At 37.3% G+C, this 12,350-nt stretch overlaps 1 protein-coding gene across 1 annotated transcript in view; it reads right to left on the bottom strand.

Moving 5' to 3' along the window:
• KCNH1 (potassium voltage-gated channel subfamily H member 1) overlaps positions 1–12,350 on the bottom strand; it is a 211,889-nt gene that overhangs the window by 191,050 nt on the left and 8,489 nt on the right. Inside the window, exon 2 of the mRNA XM_034427741.3 lies at positions 1,406–1,529. Coding sequence (XP_034283632.1) covers positions 1,406–1,529 — 124 coding nt within the window. The remainder of the gene's footprint in view (positions 1–1,405; positions 1,530–12,350) is intronic.

Raw genomic sequence — 12,350 nt, 5'->3', positions numbered from 1 at the left:
AGCTCAGTAGTGCTACATTACCCACTGTAGAGAAGGGTGGGAAGAATCAAAGAAATGTGGAGTCAACTAGGGCAAAGAGTTTAGCACAGCAATTTCATACTGTGTTTTATTTAGACACAGGGAATTAACTTTGCCCTCTTCCTTCAAGTGTAGCAAAGATCCCAACTTCTCCTCTTCTCAGAAAACTTATTTTAGAGTTTTAACAGTCACAGCACCTAAATAACCTCAGATAACCTCAAAAAGTGAAAGCAAGTTCAAGATGGTTAGTACGCTGATTAAAAAAAACAACCCACCTAGGAGTCCCACAACACTGTCTGGATATTTAATAATAGCTTGGAAGAAAGCAAGAGTAAACCAGTTCCAGACCAGTTTGCAAGAAAACAACTCGAATGTGTCCATGTAGATACTATGAAGCAAGTTGGGAGAAACTTTTTTTTAATATTAACAACCCCACTGTGAAATCTGAATCCAGTTGGTAAAAAGCTAGACTGAACAATATGGCTGCACAACAAACTGAGAAGGGAAAGGAAAAAGGGAAGGAGAAAATAGGAAGGGAAGGAGGGTATGTGGCCATACATGTGGCATTGTTGGCACAATTTCTTACAAAGTACAAGAACATAAAACCAAAACTGCATAATCAGTTCCTCAATAGTATTTAAAGTAGGAATTAATTGCAGGTATATCATTTAATAGTATGGTAAAAGGTGGGAGAGTAAAGAAAGAAAGAAGATATGACAATTCTGTTAGGAAATCTAGGTCAAAAGTTCATCTGAATAATCTCAACAGATATGCACTAAGAACCTTATGACACATATGAGCCATAAAATCTGGGAATGTAGGGGGTTGTGATTTAACATATGATGGGCACTAAATTTTGAAGGTAGGTTTACAAGCATGACTTATCAGTGGGAAATCCAGACTTATTGTAGATTATATTTTAAGAAAATTTGGGTCCAAATCCTTGTGCAGCCCTGTAGATTGCTACAAAACTCTGGCTGAGCAAATGAGAGCCAATTTGGTGTAGTGGTAAAGGCATCAGGATACTTTGAGTTCTAGTACTGCCATAGGCACAAAGCCAGGTAGGTCATCTTGGGCCAATCACACTCTCTCAGCTCAGAAGGAGCCAAGGTCAAACAACTTCCAAAATCTTGTCCAGTAGTTGCCCATAGTCAAGATTCACTTGAAGATACATGCACAATTTCCTTTAGATGGGAACACCTTATATATAAGCTTCTTAGAATATAGAAAGGATCCAAAATGTCATTCTTTCCCTGATCTCGACAGTACCCATTCTGTGGTTTAAAATCCAAGGGACTCATTTTGCTTGACCAAAAACACAGAAATATGACCAGTTACTTTATAGAAATATAAGCCAGTAACTGTAAGTAAGCCTGTACTGAAATACCTGCAGGTGCTGCTCTTTTGCATAACTTCTGCTCGGTGGTATCCTGACAGCTTGCAGAATCCATCATTGCTGTAAACAACGGGCCAATCCACTATCTGCGCATTACCCAGGACAAAATTTGTATCTGTTTGAAACAACAGTTCTATTAGACGAAGAAGTTCCATGGCATATTGATTATACAATAGACTCTTCCTTGTTCTCTTCTCTAGGTCAAATATTAACTGGCACAAAAGAGTTAAAGAAACCTGGTAATCTTATGTTTATATATGTTCCCCACCTCAGAGATTAAAAATACTCTTTGGCCTTAGAGACTTGCTTTCATTCCAGCAACTAATGGCTAAATTAGATATGACATTAATTGCCTGAACACAATCTCCATATGTGTGCGTGTGTTGTTTTTTTAAAGAACATTAGAGTAACTGCAGAGAGTGTAGAAAGAGATTGAGTCACCCCTTTCATTCCTGTCTTGGTCTTGATCAGATTGCTATTTGCATCTGCAGTTCAGAGGCTATTTCAATTGTCCTTGTTGGAAACTGAACTGATAATGAATTAATATTTTGACATTGTCACTGTGCTTTCACTTGTCTTGCATCATCTTTACTGTGGGTATTATTGATATGTAGCTTGCCTCACTTCACGGTGCTATGCAGGCATGTGCAATGGGAAAACCTGGCCACTGAGTAAATCATTCTGATACAGGCCAAAAGCCTATCCTAAACTTAGCAGCCCATTGACTCAAACAGGGCATGCATCAAGAAACTGACTTGTATAGCATAACTTTTCCCCTAACAGCTGACTTTATAAACTGTTCCAGGAGATCCTGGAAAATAAGAAGTGGTTCCTCGGTGGGAAGATTGATAAATAGTATTAATAAGAATAATAGGAATAAGAATAAATACAATACATTTCTCTAAGAGAGAGCTGGCCACAAAAAATCAGTCTTCTCCTATAACTAACAATTTATAGGAAGTATGGAATCAGAAATTATTTTATTTTCTACAAAATGAAATGAGGATCCACATATACATAAAATATCCCATGCCTCATGGCCAGTTGGAGTCTCCTGCAAGAGCTTCCATGTTCTTGGCCTAAATTGTAGGCTTAATATTTCTGAAGTGTACCCATCCTCTTTTTTGTCTATTCACATAATTACTCATAATTGATTGCAGATGTGTGTATATCTTATTTTAAATGAATTAAAGGAGGCTGGGTAGCAAGTGCAATGATATTATAAGTACAAATTTGATAGATATGCAAGTCCATTTTTGTAGGAAAATAATAGCAAAATTAGAAAAAGGAAGCATACAGAAAACTAAAATCTCTAAAAGCAGGAACAATGAATTAACATATGATTTAATTCATTAGTGATCATTTAACATAATTAAGATTAATTACTTTATTACAATAAAATATTACAATATAATTTTGCATATGTGGAACAAGAAAATTAACTATGATAATCATCACAGCATTTTTCACTGGTTATTAGTGAATAATAGGATTAATATGAAAATACTATTTAAAAAAAAAAATCTTACATTTCTTGATCTTGTAATGGATTTCTGGTATTTGTAAATCATTGACCTTAGAAAGTATATTTTCAATTTCTTTCCCCAAACTCAAACCACTGTATTCCTAGCCAATTTTGTCAAGTAAATCTGAAGCTGAACTAGCAGATTGGCTGCTTTTGAGTCCAGGTTCTTACTCTTCCAAATTTGGCATGGATTTATATTACACAGTCAAGAAATTAATGCCTTTATGACTGGGATTTAGGCTCAATGTCTAGGGCTCTAAATCACCATTCAGAGAGTAGCAAAATCTGATGGCTATGGCAGGAGCATAGTGGCCTTATGTCAGCACCTGGTTTGCCTTGGATATGCAGATATTCATAAAATGTGAGACTACCTAACAACATCGGTCACTGAAGTCCACACAGTGACTTCTAAACCCAGCTGCACCTCTAAACCCAATTATAGTACAATTCTATTTCAACATTCCATGTATTTGCTGCAAAATATTTGCAAGCACTGCCAGAAATTTTTATCCAAGTGATGTCAAGAGTGTTAATAAAGCCATAATCAGCATAAGAAGCAATGGTCAGCAATTAAGCTCAGTCTGTTACCTAACAGCACTCTGACGAGTTGCCCTGTTTTATAGCTAGTCTGAAGAATCATGTGTTGGCAGCATGATCCTCTCAGGAAACAAAGGCAATATGATGTACATCAAGCATGACCAATATTAACCAGCAATGTCATTCTCTAGAGATATTATCTTGAATTTCAAAGTCATAGACAGAATGTAGCACATGATGTCACATTTTCCATGGTTACATCTTTCCCTATCACTGAACCATTATATGCAACATACCAGTGACAGCCTATAAATTATTACAGAATGTATGTCCCCACTATATCCTTTCATATATACATATGAAGGGTTTCTGAAATGTTTCTTTATTCACAGGATCAAAAGGGGAGAAGAAGCTCCTCTCAATTAAGACTGCTGTTTTCTCCTCTTTTCCAAATATTTTAATAACTTAAGAACCACTAGGCTACATAAGTTCTCTTTTTTTCCCAGTGTTGTAATACCTAATAGATAGATATTGATCTCTGCCAAAATCCAAATAAATATTATATTTGGAGGCAAGCTTAATGCCAACCAATACCAATGATTAATGAAGATCAAACAGTCCTGAGATTTTAAAAAAATCTAAAGACAATTATATTAATTTGTGGAAAAGGTGGAAAATTATTAACAAAGCAAGGCCACTGTTACTTCTGGACAGAAACAAGTAAAGAAAGACTTTATGTATTGTGATCTTTTATTATATTATCACAACACTAGAAGAGGATATGAAACTCTTCCCAAAAATCAAGTCACCATTTCCCACAAATAAGATTTATAAAACCTGTTTTTGCTTTGGTTTGTTCACTGTTCAATGGTTAGGTGATAACTTTGATGTGTTAAAATGCTTCCCAATATCACAAGGCTGATGTTGCTTCCAGAAATTAATCAATACAACCTCACCTTTCTTTTAATAGATACTGAATGTGCATACATTACTTGATAAATATAAACATTCAGAACCACCTTGACTCATGTAACAATTTATTGTGTTTCAGTGGTAGTCAATATGTGCAGTATGCATGCCAGGAGTTATATTTGTAAATGTATGCAACATCAAGATCCTTGCAATGCAAGAGTTATTCCTATAATTGGGGTGGCATACAAATTGATGTAATTAGATGACTGTACTGTTATAAGAATACAAAAAGCTGCATTATGCTACATCAGAATACTTATGTGAGTATTGCTGACAGTATATGATTGCAATGAGTTTTATATCAAGCAAAAGGAGAGTGTTCATAATATATTGAACCTAGGGTCATTTGTGTATCACCAAGAAGGAGAAAAGGGGAGAAAAGTACAGTAATATCAGAAAAACAGTTGTCTAATGGGTGCTGTTTTTTTTTTCTAGTAGATATATTTGGCTCTATAAACAGTTTCCCCCAGATACACACTAGATGGTCCCCCCTCCCCCACTTTATAGACAGTGTTAAAAAAAGTTTCTGGCGATTTCTTTTAGTCAATTTCAACCCTGATCCCAAACCATGAGTGGAGAAAAAGCAGTCAAAGCCTATAAATGCATCATACTACAGAAAAACTCTATAATGAATCTTTAGCCGAGATCAGTAGGTCTGCCATCCACTTAAATCTACTAAAAAGTAGCTCCAAGACCAGCAATAATAAGTTTCATTTAATGAACTAAGGGTAGGCAAGCAACCTATAGCCTTCAGCCAAATCCCAAATATTGCCTGCAAGAAATTGGCTTTGGCCTCTGGTGACATGTTCCTTTCTCAAAGCCTACTTGGTGAGAATAAATCAAGAAGCAAAAGGAAAATCAGGATGAGAAAGAGGTAAATGAGTAAGAAACCAAGAAAGGAGAACAGGACCATTGCTCAGTTTAGCTTAGGGCTTTTACCACTATCAACATGCAATTTGAACAGATTTATCAGGGAGAAGTTTTTCAACCAGTCTACTATAGCAATTGGGTTTCATGCAGATAAAACATTTGAAAGCAAATGGCTTGTTAAGCATGTGCGGAGGCTTCCAGATGAGACTCAATTCTGAGATTGTAATCTTTCCTGAGGGTGCCTTAATGTGTTTATAGTGACAAAGATGCATGCATAAGATTTTTATGCAGTTCTACATTGCTATTTCTGCATTTCATTTTTGGAAAAATAAAAAGATTATTCATATGGAGTCAGATGAGACATTATTGCTATCATCAGCAACAGAAAGACACAAATCAGGGAAATTGGAACATTCAGTTTTATAAAGTTTCCTCTCACCCAAAACTATGAAAAGTTTTTCTCATGCAAAAAGCATGCAAAATTCAATCAAACACAACTTTAGTGATGTATACGCAATGGTCAAATTCATTTACAACTGTTAGAAATAACTTTATGTACCCTTTGCTGTGAAATATGATGACAATATAGCAGCAGGACATTTTAACTTCACCCCTGCATTGTTATATCTCTTCACTTTTGCTTAGTTTGTTGCAGCATTTTCCACTAACAGTAAAGTATGTTTAACTTTACTATAATTAATACTTTAAACAATTTCTCCCAAATTGTCTTCATGCAATCCAAATCCTATAAAGATTAAACTCCTACTAGCTGTCTACATGGTTCCACTAATCTAGGCTGCAAAAACTGGAATACTAAAAAGGCAATACTACAGGAGGTCCTTGAGTTAGCCAACAGCAGTTGCGAGCAGAATTTCCATCGCTAAGTGATGCAGTCATAAAACAAATGTCACATAATCACATCATTTAGCAACAGGAATCCCGGCAGTCCCAGCTGACATTGCTAACTGAATCACACTAATAGTTAGGCAAGGATCCTCTCCGATCCAAGTCATTCATGGACTGATCCCTCCCAGCCCCAAGCCTCAGTAAGATAAGAGACTGCCTCCTCTTTAATTCCCCTTGTCCACCTATCTCCCCATCCATCTGTCCCTTTTGACCACACTCATTTCACCATCTCTGCAGTCCTGCATTCTGCTGGTCCTGCCACCCCTAACTCCTTCGTCCTGTTGCTGCTGAAACACACTAGCTGGCCCTTTGCAAAGCAGCTGTTGGTTGTGCTAGGCCTAGTTTCCAATGTTCAGCCTAGTCCAAATTGCATGCAGCTTTATCATGAGTCTTTGGAAGACTTTGTCTTCCAAAACATCCAAGCAGTGGGGAGATCACAGGATCTCTGTCCTAAGTATTTTTTGCAACTTCATTACAAATTTGGAGGTGGATAGGAGTTTTTTCATTAACTGAACAACATTTAGCAAGATAAAAACACTAAGCAAGGCACTTTTCGTCTCTTAGGAAAATAGGAGTAAAGAGGAAATATGATAGAAATCTCCATCTTGTGAGCCATTTGGCCCATTTCTAGATCATCAGACCCTGTTTATAGTCAGTCATGCCCTAATCATCTCCAGACTGGACTACTGCAACATGTTTTACATGGGGCTGCCCTTGAAGAGTATCTCGTACAGAATGCAGCATCACAGACAATTATGTGCAGTTCTAGAACAGCACATTTTAATTCCTGTTCCACAATCTATATCAGATGCCAATTTGCTTTCAGGTCCAATTGCTGGTGATAGATAGATGGATGGATGGACAGGACAGGAATAAAATGTCTAAAATAATGCAAAATATAGCATGGATAAAGTGATTATGAAGTTATCCCTTTACTGCAATATTAAAACCCATCATCATCTGGTGAGAAATCAAAGGAAGCTTTTCCCATAGTGTAGAATTAAATAGGAAATTTAACCCTACATGATATAGTGATGTCTGCTATATTTGACAGCTATAAAACAGCTATAAAATAGTAGATAAATTTATCAAGGGTTAAGTCATAAATCACAGACATTCAAATTATCTCCATCTTTTGGAAACCCATTCCCTATGAAGTGATATAGAAAAGTAAACCTTGGCTTAAAATCGTAGAATTATAGGGCTGGAGGGGGCTTTGGAGGTTTTCTAGTCTAATCACCCACCCAAGACAATCCTTATACCATTCTGGTGAAATGGCTGTCCAATCTTTTCTTGAAAAAATTTTGGGAGGAAGAATTGTTCTGTCAGGAAATTTCTCCTTAGTTCCAAATTGGATCTCTTAAACAAGCTTCTACCCAATGCTTCTTGCCCTACCCTCAGGACCTTTGGCAAATAAGTCAACCCTCACATCTCTGTGGCTGCCCCTCATGTACTAAAAGACAGGTATCATGGCACTCCTAATTCTTCTCTTTGTTAGGCTAGAGATACCGAGTACCTTTAGCCATTCATCCTTATCAACTTTGTTGCTCTTCTCTGCACACTTTCTAGTGCAGCATCTTTTTTTGTATTGTGTAACCAGAACAAGTATGATGGTATTATCCCTTCTTGTGCTCTTGATGCTATCTCTCTGTTGATCCAGCAGTAGTCCATCAGGACACCTAGATCCCTATCACAGTTACTACTGTTGAACCAAATACTGCCTATTCTGTACCTGTGCATTTGGTTTTTCCTGCCTAAGTGCAGGACTTTACTTTTGTCACCACTGAATTGCATCTTGTTGGATGTGGCCCAATACTCAAGACTGCCATGGATCACCAAAGCCAACCACCGAGAATTATATTCTGGAGTTATTTTCCACCTTAAGCACTGGGGGTCACACTATCTCCCAAAGTCATGTAGGACTGTAGCCTTGGACATACTAAACACTCAGAAATCTCAAGGGCCCATAAATTGACTCATCAGTGTTGTAAAGTAACATGGAAAATGGTAAGCAAAAAGGCCTACAGATATGTCTCCCATTATAAGTCTTACTAGCTGAGGGAGTTCTTATAACCTACAAAACCATCAAAGTTCCCTGAACTCCTTCCAAATCCAATATATAGTTTGAGCAAGGAAATCATTTCTTATGTTGTTCTAAAACTGGCAAATGAAAGCAAACACAAGCCCTATAAGAGAATATGTCTTAGGAAGAAAAACAAGATAAACATTTATTTTACTAGGTGCAGATAGCTTCTAGCTAAAATAGTCACTTAAAATCAACACCCATGGCCTAACTAAAAGGCCTTCAAGAAAAGCCAGCACAATTTTTATTTTGATGCCCTTAAGATTTTACTCCTCCTTCCCCCGCCCCTCTCTATTACTGAATATGATCCTTTCTTTTTTCTCCTTAGGTCAGCCTTGCTGAAACAAAAGACAAGGAGCACACCCAGAACTACTAGCTTTAACTTTATTGTAAGGTAACATTACCGTAACAAAATCTTGAAAGTCTGGAAGTGCATCTCCTATCACCTTTACCGTTCAAGAAATCTGAATTGGGAATGCTGCTAAACAGCTGTACAGAACAGCATTAATAACCCTGTTGAGTTACCAATATCTGCATGAAGCCTGACTGAAGGAATCAAGAACTCCTACAATCTGCATGGCTTGCCCATTTTCTTTTATATATTCCTGTCAGGTGAGAAATGAAGGCTGAGTGTTTGCAGAAATGATTTGAGATAGACCTCAAATAGGTAGGCAGTCTCTGGATTGCTGTGGCTATGTATCTGGGAGAAATGGCCACATCCTCTATTTTCTTTGCTAAGCAGACAATTTGATGGGGGAGAAATGAAGGCAAGGAGGATTGATTCTCTCCTCCTAGATTGCTTCTCAGCAGGGAAAACCGCAGTAGCAGAAACCATGATGATATCCTTCTCTCTCTTACTTATACACACACTTCTCTACCAAGAAAGGTGTTGTCAAAACCAGCCAGCTCAGTGGTGGATTGCTCCCGGTTCTGTCCGATTCTTTAGAACCAGTAGTAAAAGCAGCGGGAGGCTCTACCCACCCGCCTGGACGTCATACTTGATGATCTGCGCATGCTCAGAAGCGCGCACAGGCTCCCATTGCGAACCAGTAGTAAAGGTAAGTAGAACCCACCCCTCAGCCAGCTGTTGGGAATGAAAAATGGAAGGAAACAAGAAACAATGCACCTCTTTAATACAGCGTTTTCAGGCCACCTCTTACCAAATTAAGAGTCCTTGGGTTCCATAAGAATATGGACTCATATCAATCCCAGAAGTACTAGATTGTATTGTTGCAGTTCTTTCCTTGTCTATAGCAATAGACCCTGGTTCATCCCTTCCTAGTCCATTGTTAATAGTGGGTTGTCAGGCCATTCAAAAAATAGACCAGCTCAAAAAATAGTTTTCCCATAAACAACACAAGTCCCAACCGAACAGGTCAGGACCCAGAAATTAATCATATCCTGAGAACGTTCAGAATATATTAGTAGATCCTTGTGCCTATCAACTGCAAAGAAGCACATTCTTGCTAAACAGCTTCCATGTCATGATAAAGCTTGAAGCACAGCAAGCAGATTGGTCCTTCTGTCGCTGGTTCCATGGAGCTACTTTTCACCATCTGGCTCCAATAACTTGTTTATTTATACAGCCTGCTGCAGTCCAAATCAACCCTTGACGCTTACCTAACATACCCGATTTAAAACATTTGTAATAAACTTTAAAAATTAAAAACAATTAAAATAAAGCCAAACCCCAAAGATCAAATTAATCAGTAAGAAATGTAAAAAAAATAAATAAAAGTTGCCCAAGTCTAAATAGAACACTCTGCAAAACAGCTAAAACATAGCATGGCCTGATACAGTTTTCTTTACTTGCCAAAAGTGAGAACTAAGAATATCTTCTTCCAATATGATCTAATAGAGCAGATGGTCCTGTAGGCCCTCAGGTGTCAAGCCATAAAGGACTATAGAGGTAAAAGCCAGCACTTTCAATTTCATCTGACAGCCAGTAAAAGGCCTGTTGCATCACTTTCCCAGAGTTACATACCAGTTAGTAAAAGGGTTCCTATAATTATGGATCATCTCACTGTAACTTCCAAGTGGTCTTTAATGAAACCCATGTAGAGCACATTGCGGGTGATAATGAGGGCAACAGTTCATACTTCCTACACATGGTGGCCATTTTCATTTCATGGACTGAAACAAACACAGTGACCATGAGGCACAAGTAGATCAAAGGTGGGGAGGAAAAATATAATGTGATGTGAAGAATGGAGTAACAATGGAAACATGGAGGGCTTAAAGGATTTTGCCTTTCTGCCTCTTTTCCTCTTTCAATACTATGTATTGTAAACCAGACTCCAACCTTGATAACTTTAAGACTTGTGGACTTCAAGACTTATCGAAGTCCACAAATCTTAAAGTTGCCAAGGTTGGAGACCCCTGTTGTAGACCATAACTAATGCTTGAATAATTGAGAGAAACTAGAATACTGATAATATCAAGTTGACAAAATCCCCTTGAAGTCTTTTCCCTTTGTAGTATTGGTTAACAAGATCTGACACAGAAAAATGGGGAAAGTGATAATTGAAATGGAGTTAACTTAAAAGAATTACACCAAAAGTCTTTTAAAAACTTAAATAAAAATATAGGAATGAAGGATTTAATTTTAAAATGTGTTATTGTGTGATTTTGTTGTTCCAAAGAAAACTCTGTTCAGAAAATACAATATACTATAAACACTGCATTGCTTCTCAGACCTTCCCAACAAGGATAAAAGAGAATATGCTTAGCAAAGCAGTATGGAAACAGGTCCCTCTAGTGTCTGGTGTCAGGTGTCTGCACTATCAAGATGCATGTTAAACCTGCTGTGCTATATTATTAGAAAAACCATATCAGAATAACAGAGTTGGAAGGGAGCTACTAATCCAACCCCCTGCTCAAGCAGGACACCTTGCTTTTTAAAATTCTTTTTAATTATTTTATTTTTTTGTTTTTAAGTAAATGCTCACTGAATTTACAAAACCATACATTACCACATAAAAGAGTAATCTGCAGCCTTCAAAAACAAATTAAGATATGATATGCAATCTATTCTTAAATACCATAATTTAAATTTACGAGTCCCATGGAACAGTTGCATGTATAAACTCTGATTTTTAGGTCAAAATAAAACAAAGCCATTTCAGGATCCATATGAAAGAAATCCACAAGTCATCTAGGCACTTAAGCAAAGATTTTAATTAGTGTTGTATTCCATTAATTTCCAATTAGTTAATTTCCAATTAATGAACATGTACTTATCAAAGAATGATAAGCAATTCTCCCTTAAGGTTAAAAAAAAAAGCCTATTCCTGTATACAAGTGTGAATAGCTTACCAATAGAAGAAACAGAGCTTTTCTTTTAAAAAGTTCCAGTGTTGATTTTGCCCAGGGTATAATACCCTGAAATCAGTAGTGTTGTTACAGATTACCCAATTAATTCATCTGAGTTCTTACCTACAGAGAACTTTTTCTGAAGCAATGCAAACCAGTTGAGACAGCAGATTTCATGGGGGCGTCACTTTCCTGCCTCCTCTTCTATATATTAAAAATAAAAACAAAACAGGATACTATGGCTACAGAACATGTATTTTGCTAGACACACCAGTCTCCTCAGTCACAGATGGCCAGGCTCTTGTTGACAGCTGGCACCATCAGGAACTCTACACTTCAGAGTATGAACTGTATCCATTTTTTGCAACCAGAAAACATAGTTCATTTTCTTTCTAAGTGAAATGTTCAGCAATACTTTGTCAAAAATGGCCCTGAATCTCCAAGATCATATACATTTGGAGGAGAACCCACAGTGGCGCTCTTTGAACATACCTCTTCCATATCTGAAGGCCAGTCTGAGGTAAGAAGGAATATAAAGCTTATTGGGAGAGGGAGGGAATAAATACAAAGTAGTTATTTTATAAGGGAAAGGAGAACCATTTGGGGGGGACAGGGAGAATCTTAAAGCCCCAAAACATGGGCTAATGAAGCAAAAAGCTTCCAAGGATCCATTTCCCACACACACACCCTGAAATAATTACCCCCCTCCCGTTCCAACCAACATCCTAATA

This window comes from Pantherophis guttatus, chromosome 1 (assembly GCF_059756535.1).
Source record: "Pantherophis guttatus breed Tessera chromosome 1, ASM5975653v1, whole genome shotgun sequence".
NCBI lineage: Eukaryota > Metazoa > Chordata > Lepidosauria > Squamata > Colubridae > Pantherophis > Pantherophis guttatus.
Note: the sequence above shows the minus strand (reverse complement) of the source record. Positions and strands in the feature narration are given on the sequence as shown.